Consider the following 22,658-nt stretch of genomic DNA (forward strand, 5'->3'; position numbering starts at 1 on the left):
CCGCCGGTCTCTGTGGGAGCGCTAGGCGCTGCCGCCGGCGTCCCCTGCCCCGGGCGCCTTGTGTTCAAGAAAACGTGGAAAGGGTGTCGGGTCGTGGCGGCGTGGAGGCCCGTATCTGACCGCACGTACGCCTTTCAGCCAGCGAAATTACCTCAGCAGCATTCCAGCTGCCGCTACAGGAAACGCGCTGACTACGCAGGAAAGGCGAAGCGCGAAGGAGAGTCCGACATGTGACAGAACTGGATGCGAGCCTGAGGGGATACGTGAGGAAGTGCTCCAAATCTTAGTCCTCTCGGTTTCTTAAAACTTACCCGCTTTGTAATACCCGTGCCAACATCAACTGCAGGTGTAGAAAGATAGCTTTCTTGTGTGCATACAGACTTTTGAGAGAATTTAAAAATCTGTTACATTCTGATGCTGCAAAGGCTGAACATCAAAGTGATGTTACGTTAATTGCAATTGTACATGTATGTTTTACAATTTTAAAAGCCTTACTAAAAAAAATTGATTACTGCCAGTATCTTGGAATAATGCACATAAGTTTATATAACAGTGTTATATCTGAGTGTACAGAAACGTACACATGAAAGAACAAAAGATGTGCTAAGAGAAATAAAGCCTAGGCTCCTCCTTGCAATCAGAATGAGGTCCCATTATAAACAGATTTATCAACAACCAAATCTAAAACACCACTCTCCCTTTACTCCATGACGAGACATTTTCTCTGTCTCACAGCAGGGGTGGAAAAACAGTATCGTTTCTCTTTTCTTGAATCTGGTCATGGGGGAAACATGACTGAGTCTTCTATTTCTCCTTGATTAGAGAGAAGGATCCCGGAGGGGCAGAGAAAGTGAGACTGTAGGAAATCCCCAGCCTGACAATTCTTCTCCCACCAGGGACTATTGCTGCTTCACACACCTGCGTGAGTGATTTGGACCTGCATAAACAACTCAGGTAAGCGCTGTGCTACTCCCACTGCAGATTCCCCTATCAGATTAGACCAAAATTCCCCAGGCAGTCAAGATGCAAGCTCTGAAGCAGCCAAACTCATCTGGCCTAGAAGGATGCAAATGAAAGGATCTTATGCGCCTACATGTCTCCATATTTTAATACCTATTCAACAATTCCACGTTATTGGGCTGATGATGAGTCAAAGGACTTCCGAGATTACTAAGTATCTTAATGTAACAGAATCAAGCTTTACAATTCAGTGCCCTGGGATTACCGAAGTAGCATCAAGAAGAAATGGTTTATGAAGTTAGTAGTTCTGCATTTCTGGTTGCCTTTGTTGGATTGTATTGGATCAGCAAATGTGGTATGCTGGGATTGTGCCTGTGATAATAAACACAGTGAAATGGTCTTTTACTGTGACCGTTGCATGGTCATTTACTCAGTTCCAGCTTATCGGGGTTATGTTAAAAAAATCAATCTTGGGAGCTATTAACTTCAGTTTTGTAGGCTTGAGTGAATAAATGGGTCTGTCTAAGGCTTCAGGTCATCACAACTATGGCCAAGTGGTCCGACATGATAAATGCCAGACTTGGTGAGGTTCTCCGATTCAATCCACCTGCATGGCCAGTACGGCACTGAGGCAGCCAGATCTCTGAGGCTGCCGATTTTGGGTGTTGAATTGCAGCTTCCCCTGCCTTAGACATCAGAAATGCGCTTCAGGTTGACTGAGAGTTCATTTCACGGTGCAGGCTTTTGTTAGTACTAATGCAGTGACTGCAAGCTGATGGGATAATACCTCAGAAAAAGACGTGCATCTAACTTGCTTGCAGACTTCAGGGAGTTAGTGGGTGGCTCCAGCAGGTAGTTGGTCAACGGTCTTTTTGCTGAAGTGCGAGGCTGTCAGTACGACTCCAGTGCGTAGCCCTCCATGAAGCCACTCGCTGAACATTTAAAGCCGAGGGGGATAACCGTGAATCTTTAAGCTGCAAATCAAAATTTTCACATGGCTGAAAGGCAGAGGAGCCATACTGCACATCTTAGAGGGGCTGAAAAGAGGAAATATTCCAAAGCAGTTCACAGGCAGGAGATGACAGTCGTTTCACGGGAAGTGACCACAGGTTCTTGCACAGTCCACTGTGGATCAGAACGGGCTGTGCGCCCAGGGGGCCCCAGGGAACCTGGCTTTGCCAGCCTCAACAGCTCCTGTTGGGTTACTTCTGTATTGTTCAGCAGCACCAACGCCAGCACTGTCCCACGAGGAGCCATTCTGGCACGGGAGTCAGGAATCGCATGTGGCTCCAAAGCTACGGACTAGCCGTAACCGAGTTAAAGTTTACCGGACCTGAAGGTCACCAGTTCAGCAGCTAACATCAAGACCAAAGGCTGCCAACCCTGCGGCTTCAGGAGCTCTATCCTGCTAACCTACAGATACCAAGATGAGGCTAATGAGCAAAAACCGAAGTATAAGCTTTCTAAATGACTCAGTCCCTTTTTGGGTTTTAGGTACATTGTTATGACATGTATGTTTCTGGAATTATTAACTTGGTGTGTGTCATTAGCGAGCTGCTGTGAGCTCAGGAGTTCTCCATCACCAACTGCAAGAACAGACACACCAAATCAGAGCAAAGCAGAGAGAGAAACCAAGTACGAGGTGGGGAACTAGCATTTCCGCATGTGCTGTAACAAACTGAAATAATGTGTCTTCTGTGTTGATTTATGTTGAAGAAAAGAGTTCAGCAGTTAAATGTTGAACTTGACCATAAACTTCCTGCATAATCTTCACCTGTAAAATATTCTCCAGATCAGAAGGTTCTTTCAAGAGGAATCGGGCTGCAGCTGAACACTGCAGCCCTGGTAGTGATCCCGATGGAACGGGGGAAAAACCCAAGCACCGAGCTGTTACTGTTCCGTCTTTCGGGGCTGAGGGAAATGGCAAGAAACCCGCTCCCGGGGCAGGCGGGAGGTTCCCGCAGGGCACGACGCCCTTCCCCACGGAAGCTCCTAAGGAAGGCCGGGCCCAGGCGTGCACCGCCGCTGCCCCAGCCAGGCCGCGGGGGCCGCCGGGGGAGCGGGGCAGCGCCACGGTGGGAGGCGGCGCTGCCGGGCACGGGCACCGGGTAAGGCCGGGGGGCGGGGACAGGGACAGCGCCCGCGCAGCCGCCGCTGAGCCCCGGCGGCGGGCGGAACTGGAGGCGGCGGGCGGAACTGGAGGCGCCGGGCGGAAGCGGCGCTCCCTACAGCGCTCACCATAGAGCTGGAGGAGAAGCACCCCCCACCTCCAGCCTTTGGCATTTCCGGTTGGCTGCTCCGTCACATCCGGGCGGCTGAGATGCCGGTAAGGCGGGCGGGGGGAGGCGGGGGCCTGGGTGCTCCTCCAGGACTCGCCGCCCTCTGCGGGGCACGGGAGCTGAGCGGGCCGGGGAGCGGGGGTGGGCGGCCCGGCCCTCCCCACCGCCGGGGCTGCCCCTCACGGCGACGGACCGGCCCCCGCGGTGGGGGAGGGGTGGCGCACCTGCCCCGCGTGGGGGAGGGGCGCGGCCCTAGCCGGACCTCGGCGCTCCGCCCTGCCCCGTGGCACCGGGGTCTCCCTCTTCCCCCCCTCCCCCCCCCCCCCCCCCCGGGCTCCGGCCGGTGCCCGCCAGGCTGCCCCCGGTGCCCTCCCGGCTGAGGCGTGGGCAGCCGGGCCTGGCAGCTCCGGCTCTCGTCCCCGTGGGTCGCTCGGGGCCCGCCCTCCCGGGTGTGGGCTGAGAGGGGGCAGCGGGTGAACAAGCGGGAACATTCCCGAGCCCTAGCTTGCGTGCGTTGGGCTGAGTTACTCTGCTTTCACTGTGTTTATGATCCTGTCCCTTCACGGCAGGAGGTGAGGCTCCTGTACAGAGTATCTTCTGCTGCACTGCTTGCTGTCAGGAGTGCTAGAGGAAGACTTTTAGCTTCTCCTTTTAGGTGATCCAGTATTCTCATTAGTTTTTAAATATGTCCAATAGGTTTGTAATTGTGATGGAAGGGGGGGCGGGGGGGGAAGAACTGTACATGACTCACTTTATTCTCCCATCGCTAGTGTCTGAGTGCTTTCCCAGTAGGCAAAAATAGACAGACTTGTTCTCATTTTCCCTTGTAGCCCAAAGAAGAAACGTTGTATGGGTATTTGTGAAATAAATTCCAACCTACCTGTGTTCATCAAGATATTTCTCATAATCAGAAATGGAACATCTCAATAGACTGGAAAAGCAGAGGTTTCCTGGTGATGGGTTGTTTGTATATGGTTGCCTTTCATCAACAATTTGGATAATTACACTGTCTTGCAGGCTGGGAATTCAGCCTCCTTGTCTCTTGCATGCTCTGTGTGATTTTTGGTTGATCCCATAAGTTTCCAGGACAAATAATTCAATTTTCCATTGAAAATGAGCTATTGGAGAGAAACTGTGGCCTTTGAAAATTAATTTTGCAGTGTTAGAATGTTATTTTGCTGACTCAATTACAACAGAAATGCAGGAACCTGGGTAAATGAGTTTTGCCAGTACTTCAAAGTATATTTTACAGTTACATGCAACATCTGCTTGCTTCTTTTTGCTTTGCTCTCATTTTTTGGTTCCTATCTCTTTATGTTTCCTTTTTTGTTGTTTTAGGTTAAATTGAATATTTGTGCAACACGACTTCTTGCAGAAGGACTACCACACTGTTTTACACTTAAGAAAATATGAGAATAAGCAGGGAGTGTTGTTCTCTCTGAACTAAAAAAAAAAAATCTGTGCCTTGCTGAGGACAGCTGCAGGAATCGGACACTTGAATCAATGTTATCGGATGAGTTAGAATCCAAACCTGAGGTGAGCAATTGTGAACTGGGTTTGGTTCCCAGGAACATTTATGGGCAACACATAGAAAAAGTTCAATGAGTTTACTTAGTTTGCTGCTTACATATTAATTCTCAAAGTGTTTTCAGTGGCATCTTCTAATGCTCCATGTTTTGATTTGAATGGTGAAAGATTAAAGAATATTGCAGGCTTTTTCCCCTCCTTTGAACCTATCAGCCAATACTCTTGCCTGTTGTCAGGTTACATTATTTTTTTCACTATTATAAAGTTCTTTCTGTTACAAGAATAAAATAAATTACTGTATTGACTACTTCTTTCCCTCAAACCAAATTGACTTTACTCGGTTTTGGGGAGTCTGGATTATTCTATTAGCATCAGCCAGTTCTGTTTTTTAAAGTACTCGTGTTTCCATTAAGGAGTTGGCAGAAGTGGTAGGCAGCAGCACCCAGGAGATCCTGGTTGCTTGTTGTGAGGCTGCTGGACTATTCCCACGTTCAGCCGGTGGCATGGCTGAGCATGAATTGCAGTGGTGTATGTGTGCACACATACAAGTGCACACAGAGCACGCACAGCTGGCCACAAACAGATTAACACATACACAGGTAAAGTACCTTTAAGAGGTAAACACAAACAGCATGAACACCACAAAAGTTTGTTAGTGGAATATATCTGTACTCTCACTCAACTCCCATGCATACGCACATTCACGGATGTCTCTGCCAGGCCTAAAGTCTTTCTGGTATTTGTGCCCAGACCCAGGACTTTTTAGCCAGTTTCTGGCTGGAATCTTGGTTTTTTCCAGACTGTGGTTGCCTCCTCCTCACACATTAGTAGACTAGAAGTTCACTAGCAGTGCACTCACTTGTGGGGAAAATATTTAGGAATATGTTTAGTAAGTAGATAGAAGGGGCTGCAGTGATCAGACACGGCAGTGCACTGACCAGCAGCCAGCTAACATATGACTGGAGTCTCTTCTCTCCCCCCTACCCATAGTTCTTTCTCCACTTACGCACCTCAGTCCCTCCTTTGATCCACCCCCTAAACATTGCATAATAAGTTTTACACATTCTGCAGTCCGTGTTGCATCCAATAATAAGTTTGGTCTTTCCTATGAGACCCATTCAGATAACCCAAGACAATTTTGTTTTCTTACCAGTACAAAAGTTCCGATAGAACCTCTTCAGGATTTCTGCCTAGCAGTGGCCCATTGATTAGCATCTGAGGAGTTCTGGTCTTTGTTACTCTAACCTGTAATTTGCTAGATACAAGTCTGCAGTTTGTTACATTCAATACAATTGTATCAGTGTGTTCAATTTATTACCTGTTTCTTGCCTTTGTCTTTTAGGCTGAATAGCCATTAGCCAGCTATCTATGCATTCCCCGACTTAAAAGTGGGGAGGACTGTATCGCTTTGTGTCCTTGCATTTCCAGTTCTCAGCTTTACCTCTTCAGAAGGCTAAGGTCCTAGAGCAGAGGACTTAGTACTGCTATGAAGTACCTTTTGGGGAAGTTCACAGGTGTAAATAGAATTGTTTTTATTGAGCCTTCTGTTTCCATCCCTTTTCAGTCCATATGCAATACAGCAGGTATCAAACTGGTACTCTAAAGAGAATGATTATTACATGCTGGTAATTCATCACAGCCCAGGTGATGTGGTAAGGTATTTGTTTCTTAACGGAGCAGCCAAAGTCCTTCCAATCAGACTATTCAGGAAAAGTAGCTGCAAATTCATGGTAGCCCAGAGTAGTCTCAGGATAGGCTGCAAGGAGTTCCTTTCTCTTGCCTTGTGGTTGATATCTCATAACTATCAGATTTTCTCCCAGTTCTAAATGATAAGGTGGGGGACTTTGTTATTTCAGTCTGTGAGTGGGTGGATTCCCACAGATTATTTCTGACAGCCAAGGACCAGGATAGTTGGAATGCTTGTTCCCTCATTCCTCAAATAGGAGCTGTAAGTGGGCCTTGTCTTTTCTTGACTTTAGTAAGGTATTTGTTAATTAGGCATGTTTACATAATAGTCCTATTTCCCCATAGCAGAGTTGCATTTCCTTTCCAGCAAGCCTAGAACAGAGTAGGCCATTCTCAGTAGGAGCAGGCCTGATCCATGAAAGCTACGTTGGTTGCAGAGGGCATCCTTTCCATAGATGCTGTCTTCTAAACCACGTTCCTCAATCTTGATCAAGGCTATTTTATACTACAAATTTGGATTCATTTGCATTGTGGATTACCAAATCTATACACACCTTCGTTCTGGTTCTGATTGTGAAAGTTGAGTGTTTACTACTATTTTCTACTCCTTTGATGTGAAACTGGTAGACACCCTTTTTACACCTTTCCCAAATAGCAGTTCAAGTATGTCTGAAAGTCAATCATGATTTTACATCGTCTGGTGAGCCATGGCACTGTAATTCTTATAGCCACAGATGTTCTTTCATATCCCCTACCATGAGAGAAAGGTATTAATTAAAGAGCTGACTGTGGTTGTGTAACATCTAGGTAACATTAATCGAGCACTATGGATGGATTGCATAAGCTTCTTTGCTCTACTGGTTTTATCCCTAAAGAAGCCACCAATGCACCAGTAAATGTTTAATACTTGAGTAGAGGTGAATCCTCCTTTCACAGGTAGTTACAAAGTTGCTTGGAGACAGTTTGTATGGGCAGATGAATCTGCTTTTTCTTCTGGACTCCCTGCCCCCAAAGCTGTATTACCAGCATTCCTCAGGGAACTGATAAGATCTGCATTTTGCATGCTTTAAGCCTTCAGAGTGATTTGTTACAATTGCAAATATTTCCAGCCACCTCCACCACACTGGTCCACTGCAGAGTCCTAGCCGCTGTCGGGGGTAGCTCTAGCGCAATCAAGTGAACTACAGCTCTGGTCTATAAATTGAATTGGTTATTGAGAAGGGGGTGGAGCGAGGTATTTTAGCCTCTCCTTTCTCCCCTCATCAGCACTTCACAAAGAGAGACTCTTGTGAAGGAATTAATTCCCAGAGGTTGTATGGGAGAAGGGCATCCTAGTTCCTGGCTTACAAGCCTCTTGCCCTCCACACCCTTCAGCTCCAGCCCCGCCTTTCCCCTCCCCCCCTCCCTCTCTGCTAAATGTTCTTTTGACCTCTTTGCTTTGTAGTGGTTCACTGGTTAAATTTAGACCAGAACCAGTATCGATTAAAAACATGGTCCCTGTTGGTCTGGGAGTCTAGTCTAGCTCTCCAGCTGCCCAGTGGGAGGATAGATCTGAACATTAGTACTGGAGCAACCTTCCCCGCCCCCGCCCCCCAAGCAAAGCAGCCGCCTGACACTTCTTGGCTTTTGAATCGTCTGATGAAGGGGTCTGTTATGGGACACAAACTTCAACCCGATCCATCCCATAGTTTCATTTGTTTCTGTAGTGTTTTGGTTGGGGTTTTTTGGTTTGGTTTTTTGTTTGTTTGGTTTGGTTTTTTAGGATCTCTAGGAGGGGTTCCTAGTCCTTTAAACAGATTTCCTCCCCTCCCCTCCCCCCCCCGGGTCAGGGACAGTATCCAAGCCTTCTTGGTAACACAAGCATTCTACACTGCTTGTGGTGATAGACCCTGGGATCATCCTGTTCAGCATCTCTTGTTGAACAGCAGGGATGACAATTTAGTTTAGTGACAAAGAGCCAAGAAATATTTTACATTTTTAGTACATACACTCTCTACATTACTTACAAGATTTTCAGAGTTATGTGGTGTTTCAGCAGGAGTAAAAGGAGGCTATATTCAAGAAGGTGGCATGGCAGAGCCAAAAATAAAATTCTTCATAGCAAGATGCAACTGAACTTTGCTCATTTTGTCCCTCCAATGCTTATAGATTCTCTCTGTATGACTCACATCTGGCCCATAAAGTTTGAATCTCTTAGCTGAGGATGTCCTTTTGCAATTAATATCACAATTTGTTTCAAATTCCAAGGGATATCTTGGCTATAGACTAAAGCCACTTTACACCTCGTATCATTCCTTTTGTGTTCTGTTAATATTCTGTACATTCAGTTTCCCTATTCAGGTGCCCTAAGATGTTCTGTCTGCTTGATTACAAATTCTAGCACTTTGGCCAAATTTGCAGAAGGATCAGTCCCCTCCTTACATAGAGATTCTATAGTCACCATCACAGGAATACTTACAGCCCATCTGGATCCTGTTTGTAATGCCAGATATTATGTAGTTATGAGATCTGATGAACTGTAGCATCCAGGAGATTCCTCCCCTCCTGGTCCTTCAGACACGAGACCACTGAACTGTTTCCAGGTGCAGGCAGAAGTGAGGCTGAGCCTGAACTGCAAATATGCACCCATGCACACATAGACAGTACAGACACGTATGGCTGTAAACACTAACAATGGCAGGACATTACCTTTACAGGCACCCACAAATGCAAACAGCATTCACATGGAACAGGAATACCACAAATGGCCTAATTCTGTTCCTACTCATCAGGTACTCAGGCCTGAAATTTGCTAGCATATCACACACGTGCACTCTCTCAGCTGACATGCATACTCACAGTCATGGATCTGTCCGGTCTCTGCCAAACCTTAAGTCCTTCCAGTATCCGTTTCCAGGCCCTGGCCTTTTTAATCCAGCCTCTGGCCAGGATCTCAGGTTTCCAGATTGGTTTCCTCCTAGTCACAGACTAGTCCAACTTGAAGTTAACTAGATGAATGTACTCAGAAACTATTTAGGAGCAAACAGCATTTGAGAAGATGACAGGATAGACTACGGTGACGAGGCAGGGCAGTGTACTGACCTGCAGCCTGCTAACATCGACCCATATTATCTCCCACCCCCTTCCTGTTCCCCATGGTTGTTCCTCTCCTATCCACCTTGATCCCTCCCTTTCCCCACCTTTGATCCTTCCCCTAAACATCCGTAAGTTTTTCACATTCCACAGCTTCCTCTTAAGACATCTTAATAATAAGTTTTACCCGGTCCCAGAATTTCCCCCATATCCCATAAGAAGTTTGTTCTGGTATCCCATGATAATATTGTTCCTATCTCTTACAAAGTTTCTGGCTGAATTTCTTCAAGGTCACACTCAAGTTGTTCCTGTAATTGCCCATCCATCAGTGTCCCAGGAGCTTTGGTCTTTGTTACTCTCTCTTATCTGCAGTTTGTTAGAGTTTGTGTATCTGCACATTTAATTTATCACCTCTCCTGTTCCTAGTCTGTCTTCTATGCTGAATAGCCAATTACCAGATACCCTTACAATTTCCTGTTTGCTTTCAGCTGCAAAACCAAATTAAAAGAAACTTAAGGAAGCAGCACATAATGTTTGTAATTAGTTTTTTCCCATATTCCAGTTGCTGTAGTTGTCACAAAGGTATTCAATTGAACGGGAAGGAAAGTTTCTGAAAGTACTTGGCTGCCAAGATACAACTGTCACGTGAAAATTTTTATTTTCTCTGAATTATTTGATGTAGAGTTGGGAGAGATATATTTGGTGCTTGGTTTGCTTTAGTTTATGGGAAGGGTTGGGGTTTTTTATTCCAAATTTTAACAATGAGCATGATTCATGTCCTCTTGTTTACTTCTGCTTCTTTTGCCCCCTGTACTACCCTGTTATTACTTTACAAAGAAAATTAAAAGGATCTCTTTTCTTTTGAGCATCTGTTTGTGACTGCTGCATTTTGCTTTTCCCTAGTGGCTTAATGTTGCTGTGTGGAAGCGGAGGGTTTGAAGCAAAGTTTTCCTATTGTAGGAGGAAAGTTTTATCTAAGGCTTTCTGCATAGAAATAGAAGAGTCCATAAAACAAGTGTTTCATGGTGGAGTAGGCAGCAGTAGGGATCATGGACAGCTTTTAAATGAAAGACAATCCAGTAATTTAGAACCATCTTGCCACTCCCATTTTTTAGTCCAACTTCTTTCTTCTGGTTGCCTTGCTCTGTTATTCCTAACTCCCTTCTCTTTTTACCCCTCCTTCTCCTATTTTTTAATCTTAAATGAGAATGCATGGCCTCAGGGGAGGGACTGTCTCATATTGCCTATGTATTTTTTTGACAATATAAAATCAGTCTTCTGACTGCGGCCTCTGGATAATCTTATATCTAAGAGGAAAAAATGCTAACCTTTCAGACTGCAGTCTGGCTTGTGGCCTAGTTAAAATGGCATATTGCCATCTGAATGACTTCAAGACTTAATTTTTACCTTCATAATTGTCACTGATGACAGGCTGCTCTAAGGAAGGGTGAGCTGGGATCCAAGGGTGATCCCAGCCCAGGCGGTGTCCTCACTGACCAGAGCACAGTCCTGCAGCACCTGAGCACAGCAGGCAGAGACAGGTGCTGGAAATAGGGTCCATCCACAGCCCTGGACGAGGCAAAGTGATGAACCAGGTCCAGGGTCTATCCAGAGAGTCCAGTCAGGAGATGGGTCTGGAGACACTGATGCAGTAGAAGTCTGAGGTCTATCCAGGAGACAGGGCTTGAGACAAGTAAACCTACAACACAGCTCAGAAAGGGACTAAGGAGCACAGGCTGAGCTTAAATGGAGCCCCTGGGTTTAAATGGAGCCCCCGGGCAGCGGGTGTGTGTGGTAGCCCAAGGTGAGGCCACTGCGGGCAATTAAGGCTCCAGGGGTCTGACAGCAGTAACTCTTCGAGGTAAAACTGTTTGAGGAAGCATCAGTATTTCCAGTGTTTTCATAAGAGGAAATAAGCATAGAGAAATCAGAGCCCAAACTATTAAGTTTTCTGTGCAGTTTCTTTGATTTAATGAACTTTGTCCTGATGTAGGAGAGGCTCAAAAGGCTGGTATCTGCTATAGAAATAATTTGGAATTGGGTGCCAGTAGTTCTGAAAATGAAATACTAAGACAATCACAACATACAAAATAAGAATCAAATTATTAGTGACTGTTGGGTTTTAATCACAAATATACCATGGGCCTATCATGGTTTTTTAGTCTTGTTTGTTTTGACACTGATGAACCATCTCACTACACAGACAACTCCGTCTGGGCTCTGCGTGAATGCATGCTAAAATATGTCACAATGAGGGTAGTAGCTTTTGAATAACTATCTTGTACAGTTTCCTTCTAAATGCCAAAGATAAGGGAAGTCTGTTGCATGCAGTTGTTTGCTAGACAGCAGCAGAATGCAGGATCTTTATGTCAAGGAGTTTCCTAAAGATAAGGAATAGTGACTTGAGGGTTAAGTTTTTGGTGTATTGTTATTTTCCATATTTCTTTCATCTGTGTTTTTCAAAATATTTTGAGAATGTGAGTATAGGAGTGAGTCTGACAGAACTTACAGCCAAATAAATAGATCCTATATATGGTTTTTGAGGGGCATTTTCTCTGAAACGTGGAGTATGTGTCTGGATCTGTTACAACTGACCCCTTTCAGTCTTTCTGGTCTCTGGAAGTTTAATTCCATACAGGGGAAGGATTTGAGACCGTATTTGTTAAATAAGCTGGTGGAGTTCACAGAAGAATTAGTTCAGTCCATTGCAAAAGTTGGGCTGTTATCTCCTAACTCCCAGCAGCGCTTCCTTTGTTAAATCAGAGTATTTTAGTATGGACTGCATTGGCACTGGTAACGGAAAAAAGAGAGTCTCATTTCTGTGTCTGTGCCTTGGAGGTAAAGAGGAGTCCAGCATTATATCCAGTAGTCTGACAAAAGCTTGATATGTCAGGGGGACAGAATGAATAAACAAGGCACATGCTTTGCTGCTCTGAACTTGGTTAAATATGGGAAGACTTTCAGGGGTGAGGAAAGGCAGTTCTATGACTTCCAGTTCCTTTTCAAATGTCAGGTTCCTTTTTTATAACTCAAGATTTTTAGGAGTTAGCCAGAAGTAATTTTTGCATTGCCAGAGCTGACTGATGGTAAGAATAGCTAAATCTGCTGGACTGAATGATCCAGACATTTCTCACCTCTTGGGCCCATCAAGACGAGGGCTGCTCCCTATTTCTGATCTTAGATCCAGCCACTAGCGAAGTTTCGTACAATTTTCAAATAGGTGCACACACACACACACACACTGTACAGATGTGACTGGCGCCAAACAGATTAACACAAGTGGGACACTCGTAGCTTCACCCACGTAAACACAGGCAGCGCAAAGTGCCTGATTCTGTTTCCAAAGGTTGCTGCCTAGAGACAACCTTCATGGGTTTCTCCAGGATATGTTCCCACACCTCTTGTTCTGCTTGCCAACTAGTCTGGCTTGGAGTTTACTAGCATATGACACACACACTAGAGAGCAGGATCACACAGGAAATAGTTACGAATTGAGTTTAATAAGACAGGACAGACTGCGACAGTTAGGCTGCACCAGACAATTAAATTGACCAACTTCCTGCTTATATGTCATGGGCCTCTTTTATCCTCCCTTCTCCATTCTCCTGTGTTTGTTCTGCCCTGATGCACCTTGATCCCTTCCTTTTCCTGCCTTTGGCTTTTCCCTTAAACAAAGCATAGTACGTCCTGTACAATCCCCAAATCTCTTGTTCAGTCCCAAAGTCCTCCCCAGGGAATGCATCCCAGTAAAAGTCCTATACCTCTTTATGCAATAGTCCTTATTTTGCGTAGTATTCTGGAGAGGGTTTCTTCTGTTGAATCCCCTTAGTGGGTTGGTTTCACACTAAGGACAATGGCATTAATTGTCCGTCTTTGATGGTATTAGGAGTAGCTGATTTGGATGGATAAGGATGTCTGCGTTCTCCCACTTGTCATCCCAACCTTGTTCCTCTGATCTATCTGCCTTATCTGCCTATTTTGAATAGCCATTAGCTAGACATCTTTGCAACTAGTCTTTTGCTTGCTTTTTTATTTAAAAAAGACCAACTTTCTTTCAGTTAAGTATTTAAAGACAATGATTTAAAAAAATACCTGTACCAAAGGCTGAGCATGGAAAACATTTACTTGGAAGGTTAGAGTGTAGTAAAGTATCAAGTGGTAAAAGACGAATTAAAAAGGAATATGTGCTTTAAAACATGGCATATATTGGTAAAATTTGTCTTGGTAAAATATTAATTAAAAAGGAATATAGCCTAAGTAGTCTTCACAGTAGTCTGCAATGATCCAGAGCTGTTTATTGTATGTTAAAGAAATGATAACAAATACAAACAATTCCTTCTTTGTCATTAATGTAAACTGAAAAGCTTCCATTTACTTTGATGTGTATTCATGGGATTATATTCAGTGTCTCCTACAAGACAGCAGGGGATAATGGACTGGGTTTAGTACCTTTTTAAATGATTGGTGCTGCTCTTGACCTAATCTTTAGTATCTTTTTTCAGCTGCTGGTTCAGTTTGTTCAGAATACTTCTATTCCACTGGGGCAAGGGCTGGTGGAATCGGAACCAAAAGACATCACCTGTCTTTCTCTCCTTCCTGTTACTGAGACCTCAGAATGCAACAGACTCATGTTGCCAGGTAAAAACTATGCTGCAGATCTTTGCCAGCATGCCCTTCGTACAGCTGTCTTTATTGCGCCACTGTGGTGCGCTGCCTCTTGCTGATTAAGGCATTCCCAAGGATGGAGGAAGAAGTTCAGAAGGGTGACTGAAACTTTTCTCATTTAACAGTGAAGTCTGACTGGTTAGAAAATTCCTTCCTCCTCCAATCTCTCTCAAGTTCTATTTTTTTTCTAGAAAAATAACTTCATAGGTATCTTTTAGTCATAGTGTATTTATGCTTTTCTTTACTCTGGTTTCACTTTCTTCACTAGATGATGAAAGAGATCTCACTTCTCCAAGTCATGCTAATTCTTCCAAAGATGTTTCTTCATCTGCTGTCTTGAGAAGTCTCCAGGTAAATGTGGGCCCTGATGGAGAGGAAACAAGGGCACAGAATGTACAGAAACCATCTGAGCTTCTGTCAACTCCAGAGGCTTCCAGTTTATTGCAAGACCTCCAGCCCAGTGACAGCACTTCATTTATTCTTCTCAACCTAACAAGAGCAGGTAATTCTCCTTCTGTTTGTCATCTGGCTGGATGTGTCTCAGACAACAGAATGCAGGAGATACAAGTACAACTCTGTCCCTGCTGCTTATGAAGGGGAAAGATCACGAAATTTGCTGGGCATTATTGGATATTTCAGGAGCATTTAATCATCAACAGCTTCCTACAATGTAGAGGTCAGTGAAGACTTTTTCAGTGCAGCTCTTGCATCTATGCCATGAACACTAGCCTCTGGGAAGCAAAGAAATTTCCCTCTGTTACATTATCCTTCTGTTTCATTAAGTTGTCTTCTTTTCTAGGGCTGGGGTCTCCAGCAGAGCACTTGGTGTTTGTTCAAGATGAAGCAGAAGATTCTGGGAATGACTTTCTCTCTCATGATAGCACAGACAGCAGTACCCCATGGTTCCTACGAGTGCAAGAATTGGCCCATGACAGTTTAATTGCTGCCACTCGGGCACAGCTCGCTAAGAATGCCAAAGCAAGCAATAATGGTAGGAAATCCCCTGCTTCTGTGTCAAAAGTTGAATGTTCCATACAAGGCCCCTAGTTTCAGCTTGTTTCTTCCTCTCTCTTTCACTCTCTCTTGCTTTTAATCTATTCTGACATGTCTTCAAATCATCAGTGACAGAATTATACAGAACAATCATGTAATTTTTCTGCAATATAAATAGGCTCTTCAGTTTTTCTCAGGGAATGAACTTCAGTGGAGCCAGCAGTTCCATTGTAGTCCGCACGTTCTCTGGTACATGTAAAGAGTATCTTCTTTCTGACAGCAGCTGCTTGTATTTCAACTTTCATTTTCACTTTCAAGTGTCTATTTTTAATGCATACTGTAACTCATACCTTCTTCTTAGCTCCACTGGGTTTGGAGATCAGCTTTCTGGAGAATACATAATTGGATTTAGTCACATGCTTTGTGACTTCATTATTTTAATAAATAATTGCAAAAAAACGCAATATCTTTTTTTTTAGCTAAGGTGTTTTTAAAAACAGTTATCCTGGCTGATACTTAAAATTGGTTGGTTGATCTTGATATAGAGACCATTTTTACAGTTTTTGATGCATTGGCTTTCCGTTCTTCTTGTGATAAGTTTCATCTGGTAGCAGCTGACCTGATACAGATAACTTGTTGGGAATAGTTTATGGGCCTGGTAAAGTTTGCAAATCTGTGTCTGATCCCTGTTATGGGCTAGGCAGCAGCATGTAGGACATGGTAAACAATTAGTAGCCAGGCATATACTTGCTTTACAGTCCTGTATCATATATGATGCTGGTTTTATGTATTAAACTTGACACATTATAGTAATCTGTATCTTTTTTAGATTTTGCTGGGCTTTTTCTTCCAGGTGAAAATGTTCATCTTTGCTCAGGAGATGGGCAGCCGAAAGACTCTAGCCCCATTCCTCATTTATCTCGTGTGGAAAGGAAGCTGAAGTGCACAGTTGAGGGCTGCGATCGGACATTTGTGTGGCCAGCTCACTTCAAGTATCATCTGAAAACACACCGGTGAGCAGAATAAAGCTGTATGTTGTCATGGCTTTGAAAAACTGTGCTCTGTATTTGGGATAGCATCAGTTTCTGACATCGACAAGCATTGAAAACCTGGTATTACTCTTAGAAATACTAGGCCTGTTGTTTGCTTTAGGTCATTTATGTTGAAACACTTTGACCAGATTTAGATTATTTTTGCAGGTCCTTGTTAGTGTTTGGTTTAGAATATTTGTATTTTAACAGGTGCTCAATAAAGAGCATAGTGAACATTAGAACTTGTAGGATACTATCTTACTTTTAGATATCCTTGAACAAAATTGCTTGCTCTAACAAATGACCCTGATCTTTTTTAGCTAAGAAATTGGCAGTCTCTAAGGTAAATTGTAGACAAGAAGCTTAAAAACTGGGAAGGACTCCAATAGACATGAGCCCATCATCTTGCCCTGAGACAGGGCCAGCAGTAATTGCATATGTTATATGTACACATACAGTAATTTTTGATCCTCCAGTGACTGAAATTCCACAATGTTCCTATGTAATCTGTTGCACTGCTTTACTAAATCATTCTGGGTAGGGAATAGGCAAGGTAATATGATGAAAAGATATTACCTGAACAAATTCTTCCAGTGGACCACCCAGACTCTAGTTCCTTAGGACTTAGGTCACTTACTTCAGTTGAGTCTCTCCGTTTTCTGATATAATTAATTTTGGTTTAAATGTTTCTGCTTTTTATTTAATCAAAAAAAGTTGAGTGTTCATGAAAAATACACTGCAGTAGCTGGTAATGAAACAGCTCTTTTGTTGATTTCCAGGAATGACCGCTCCTTCACTTGCCCAGCAGAAGGCTGTGGAAAAAGTTTCTACGTCTTGCAGAGGCTGAAGGTGCACATGAGAACTCACAATGGTGAAAAACCCTTTGTGTGCACGGAGCTGGGCTGTGGGAAGCAGTTCACAACAGCTGGAAATCTGAAGAACCACCTACGAATTCACACTGGTGTGTTTTAGACCTCACCTATTTGTGGTCTGCAGAGGTGGGGTCTTTACTGAGGAATAAACCACTTGCTCCTCCATCCTCAAACTTTTGAGAATATTATGTTATCTCTGCCCTTCATTAATGTCCCCTTTCTATCAATTCACATTGATCTATAGGTCAAATTAATCAACTGCTTACCCCCTTTACCATCCCGTATAATTCCACACAGTTTTCACCCTTCCAGTACTATATGATGATGCTGTACTCTTCTCAGACCCATGCTCTGAAGATTCCCTTCCCCCCTCAAGTTGTTTGATGGAGGGAGGGGTGTATGTTATTTTGGGGAGAAACTAGACTATTCCCAAGGGAATAGTTAGTGAACACAACTGCTGTAATTGTTTTTTATAAAGAAGCTATTTTAAATTCCTGAGAAGCACAATAGCTTAGATATTTCTCCAGTGTGGAGTCCTGGTGGACACGGTCGTAGCTGTACTGACATCTGGGTGAATCTGATTAGCTTATGTTACCTATGCTGCTTGTAGAATGACTACATTTGGGAAATTTAGGGAAGTGAGGAATACAGTGGAATGAGCAGCAAAAATATAGTAGCAAAGTCTAGTAGAAAAAGGCAATAATTAGAAGACAGCATTTTGGCATGCAGACTGCTCTGTTTGCGCTAATGCTAATTTGGGATGTTACCATATGCTGGAGCCTATGTACTCTTAACTCATGCTCAGCTTTTTATATTAAATAAAACAAGAACCTTTATTTCACAGTGCTGTATTTTATACATGGTTTGTTTATGCTGTCTCCTCTGGAGAATTTGATCCTGCCGTGTCAATATTTTTAGAAGTTGGTGTACCAGCCAAAGTCTTGACAACTGCATAAAGTGCTTTAGGTGTTTTTATCTTACAAAGTTTTTTGAGAGAGGCACAGAAGTTACTGCTGAAATGATCAGCAATTTAATAGTTAGCAAAGTTCATAGTGAATATTCTGGTGGCTTTGTTTGTTTTTTTTAAGCCTCAGGGTTATCACACCACTTAAACAAATGGCCCACTTCAAGCCTCTCAGAATATTGTTAGAGATTCCATGATGGCCTAGGAAGGTAGTATTGCATTACAGTTGGTTAACATTTCAAAATAACCTTGACAACTGTGAGAGCACAAGGCCTCTCTGGTAAAATGGAACCACAGATTATGTGGGCCGCCAGCAGCTGTTTATGCCTTCTGCTTTACTTAAACACTACCGTATGGTATGTACTTTGTAGATACACATGGAAGAAGGTTGCTATTTTAAAGAATTTGCAGTCTAGCTAGAACACATGGTTTGGGGGCAGATGTTGGGATGTAGTTAAAAATTATATATAGCAATAATAAAATTTTGAATGTGTAGTAACAGCAGCCATAGTTTTTACAGTTGTCTTTTGCACTTAAAGCTCCCAGCCAAGGCGCAGATAAAGTTAATAGGCCCAGCTGACACATGCACAATCCTCCATGATAAAGTGAGTGTTCTGCAACCAACAAAGTAGTAGCTTCTGCAGGAGTAAATAATTTTCTTAACTGCAAATTGATAATGTGCAATTAAGAGCTTGATCAGACCAAAGGTGTTTAAAACTGCAGGTGTAAATAGATCTAGGGTTTGTTATAGATGGAACAGTGTGCTGTTATTTTTGTCAGTGATAGTTTTTCTTCCTTCTTTCCAAGTTTTAAATGTTTATAACAAGGCAGAAGGTACAATCAGTGTTTGAGAATCTGCCACATATTTCAGCTTTGTAACACCAATCAGAACATGCTGTGTTGATCCTTTTTGCTCAGATCTGTTGAATGCTACAGCAGATAGGAAGCTGAGAAATTAACTGTAGGGAGAGGACTTCTAAAGGCAAAATCACAGTAGGAACAACTTTAAAACCAAGTTTACTCTGAAAGAACTATATATCTGTTAGACAATAAAATAGCTAAAATAGCTTGCTTAATCTCCTGTGGACTGGCTGTTACTCTGATACAGTAGTCTAGTTACAGACTTGAAATCATAGTGTTAAACATAGTATATTGAGTTCTTTAGTGGGAAGTTGCAGACAAGTTACCTCTAGTTTTATTTAAGGCTTTATTAAGAGAGTGTTAGAACAGGTTCATTATATTGCATTGCATTAGTGTAGTCACCTCCCAATTTATCATCATTTAGACAAATACAAAAATAGCTGTGAAGATATATAAAAATAACAAATTTCAGCCTATGAGAACAAATTGTGCCTTGAATTGCTGTTCCTCCACACATAAATGTAAATGGCTGACGCATCTCTCACGGGATTTTGCCAAGTTCAGCCTGATCTGAAATAAAGTATAGAATCTGATATGAAGGGAAATATAGTTAATGGGATTTTTGGCACCGAGAGGCAGAAAGGGAACAGGATCCTGGGAGTGTGTGAAGCAGAGAGCTGGTTGTTAAGAACTGCATATAGAAGATATATCATAGTCCAGGCACTTTTATGTTACTCTTTTGGTACTTATACACTTGAAAGATCTATTTAGAAACAGCGGACCCTTGCTTCGCTTTCAGTGAATGATGATCTAAGAATATTTCAGAAAGAATGTCGGTGTTTCCTGATGAAACACTGATGAAGAGAATGCTTTAAAAGCTTTAGGAAGCATATAGGTAATTTCCGTTGAACTTTGTTGCATGTAAAAGGGAGAATGGGGTAGAGATCTTCAGAGGGACTTGGACAATCAGATCAAGTTGTGATCCCAAAATCTAAGAACTTACTTTTCCCTTGTAGGGGAAAAACCCTTTCTGTGTGAGGCACAGGGATGTGGTCGCTCCTTTGCTGAATACTCCAGCCTTCGGAAACATTTGGTTGTCCACTCAGGTAAGAGTCTTCAACTGACATTCTGTAACCTATCTGAGGAAAGATCTGTGTTGTAGGACTTTGATTTGATTTCCTTAAGAAAAAATCCCCTGGTTTCTACAGGACTTCTGGTCATAGTGTTTCACGACTTCCTTTGTGGTGCCTGTAGCCTGTAGACTTTAATCTTTTCTGTTGTTTCTGTTTCTAAATGTTATGTTTCTAAATTCAAATTATGTTTTTAAAATTTCTTTTTAAAATTGTTTCTAAAATGTCATGAAGTTGGATATCTGTTTCATAGCTGCCATTTTCTTATTTAAAAGAGAGAATCTAGCACCTCTATATATTAATCAAAGCCATTCAAATCTGAAATCTCTCATTAGTGGGTTACTGCCATAGGTAGGGTTTTCCTTTATTTTTTAATACTACATACTTGTAATTGGCCAAAGCATTAGATGGAAATGTATTTCACAAGTGTTTCAAAGCTTCTGCCTTCTGTTTTGATTGATCTATCTTAAATATCATCAGCACATAATGAATATGGCTTGCTTGGGGAAGGGGAGATTTTATTGGGTTAGTAACTTTTGGGATTGCCCGAGGTCTCCACACTTTTTCTTTCCTGTCTCCTTGGCTTGCATGGCATTAAGCTCACACGTATGGACATCATTCTTGTTGTATTGTGCAAATGATAGACTGCTCTGTAAAATGGAAATCCTTTCACAGTGACAAGTCATCATCCTACTCAGGTCTCTACTCAGTAATGTAAACCAGATGCTGCAATTTGTTGTGTGATGGCAGGAGACAGCTTCCTTGCCTCTGCTTCCTTGCTTTTAGTAATTTTATTCTAGGTATGGGACATCAAATATTTCCATGTCACTGAGTACGAGATTTCAAATAACTTCTTCCCTCTCATAAATCAGACTTGAAGACTTTATGTTATCTTCAGATTTGAGATTTCCCACAGCTGGCAATACTGATACCTAAAACTCTCCTGTTCTGGAAGCTCATTGCTCTCCAGGAAACAGGAATATTTCTCATTTGTTTTTTTCACCGAAAATTAGCACCAGTGGTGTCAACAGCCATTTCAAAACAGTATTATTGGCTTCTTGGTTGATGACGTCTTTATTCCCAGTTTGGTAATTCTCGGGATATTTTTTCCCCCTTCTACTCCAAGGAGTGAAGCCCCATCAGTGCCAAATTTGTGGGAAGACATTTTCCCAGAGTGGTAGCAGAAATGTGCATATGAGGAAACACCACTCCCGAATTGGAACAGCTGGCAGCAGAGAGCGAGAACAGCCAGGTAAGGAAGGGAGGACACTCTCTGTGGGGGAGAAGTGCAGGAAAGAATTAGTGGATGGTCAAAGAGAAGGGAAGATGTTTGTCCTGAAAATACGAGACCACAAGCCAGTAAGGAATAAAAGACTGTTCCTCCTGGAGATGAGGATGGATTGCTCACCCTCCCCTTTTCTAGGATAGAAGACAAAGGTGTATTTCTGTATTGTGGTCAAGGGGCAGATATGTTTATTGTTTTCAAAATTAACATGAATCTGGTATCTTTTTTTCACATGGAATTTGTACCCTTTGTTATATATTATTGTTGTAAGAAGCCTGTTTTTTTATGCAACGTGAATTATTTAAAGAGAAAGCCAAGCCTGCATGATATCCTGCCATACTAAGGCTCAAAACAATAAATATAGGAGTTACCATCCATTGGAGCGCTGGATGCCCAAAGAGTAGGAACGGATAAAGTAGGTGTCTAGGGAAGAAGTCTTTGTGACTTGGAGGCAGGCAGGGATTGTGTCGTATATTGCAGTATCATTACATCATGAGAATTTTGTTTTACCATTTTTTTTTTCACAATAGAGTCACTGATGGGCAGCAGTTTGCTGGAAGAATCTACAGTGCATAGTAAGAATCTCATCTCCATGAACTCTCAGCCCAGCCTTGGTGTTGAGTCTCTGCACCTGCCAGACACTGAGTCTATTATTGGAGTAGAGGAGGGTGAGACCAGCTGCTCTTTTTTCCGCCCTCTTATATGTGGTGACTGAAGTGGGATCGATCATTCCTCCTAGATGCTCACCATCTTGCAGTGGGATGAGTGAACATTGCTTTAACTGTGCACAGAGCGGGTCGGTAGATGGAGAATGAATCATAAAACTGGAGTTGGAGAACACCTACCGGACCAAGTTTCTCTCTTGCAGAGCTTAAAAGGTGAAGTCTGCTGCTTAGGTGTCATTTAGCCCGTGTTGTGGAACGCCATTTCAAAACTGTTTATGCAGTCCATTCTCCTAGAGCCTAATGCGTTTGTTTTGCTGGAGCACCTAGGAGCCCCAGTTAAAGACCAGGACCTCATTGTGCTAGGCACTGTATAAACATTCAGTATCTTGAGCAACAAGCCTTCCTTCCATCCTTTACCTTCAGAGACTATATTCTAATACATCTCACTGTCAGAAGCTGAAATAAACTATCTGAAATAAATGTACTACTTGATATCATTTAATTACATTTGCTGTGTTCTTTTCCTGCTTCCCCCAGTCACTTTTTCCTCCAAAATTTGTTTGGTATGTCAAGCTCTTTAAATGAGTCTACCATGTAGGTGTTTTGAATTTTTAGTTAACTTAAAGAGTTTCTTCACAATTGGGATTATTAAGAACGCAGAGTTTTGC

The 22,658-nt window shown here is 42.9% G+C and overlaps 1 protein-coding gene across 7 annotated transcripts; it reads left to right on the forward strand.

The window, feature by feature from the left end:
- Positions 1–33: 33 nt before the first annotated feature.
- Positions 34–22,502, forward strand: ZNF410 (zinc finger protein 410). 7 transcript variants are annotated; one of them, XM_075503212.1, is made up of 11 exons: positions 34–346; positions 823–954; positions 4,578–4,775; positions 14,027–14,162; positions 14,458–14,691; positions 14,989–15,180; positions 16,012–16,195; positions 16,993–17,174; positions 19,927–20,016; positions 21,167–21,292; positions 21,856–22,502. In XM_075503212.1, the coding sequence occupies exons 3-11, from the start codon at positions 4,743–4,745 to the stop codon at positions 22,038–22,040; spliced, it is 1,362 nt and encodes a 453-aa protein (XP_075359327.1). In that variant the 5' UTR covers positions 34–346; positions 823–954; positions 4,578–4,742; the 3' UTR covers positions 22,041–22,502. The 7 variants fall into 7 exon arrangements, with proteins under 7 accessions (XP_075359327.1, XP_075359329.1, XP_075359326.1 ...); XM_075503214.1 differs by having other exon boundaries at positions 34–263; XM_075503211.1 differs by having other exon boundaries at positions 34–954.
- The last annotated feature ends 156 nt before the right edge of the window (positions 22,503–22,658 follow it).

This window comes from Mycteria americana, chromosome 5, assembly GCF_035582795.1.
Source record: "Mycteria americana isolate JAX WOST 10 ecotype Jacksonville Zoo and Gardens chromosome 5, USCA_MyAme_1.0, whole genome shotgun sequence".
In the NCBI taxonomy this organism is placed as follows: domain Eukaryota; kingdom Metazoa; phylum Chordata; class Aves; order Ciconiiformes; family Ciconiidae; genus Mycteria; species Mycteria americana.

Bases quoted from the DNA above. Each gene is read 5' to 3' on its own strand.
- ZNF410 (XM_075503211.1), top strand. From the start codon at position 4,743: ATGTTATCGGATGAGTTAGAATCCAAACCTGAG. The intron at 16,196-16,992 runs GTGAGCAGAATA...GTTGATTTCCAG, and splicing joins TATCATCTGAAAACACACCG to GAATGACCGCTCCTTCACTT. The intron at 20,017-21,166 runs GTAAGAGTCTTC...TTCTACTCCAAG, and splicing joins ACATTTGGTTGTCCACTCAG to GAGTGAAGCCCCATCAGTGC.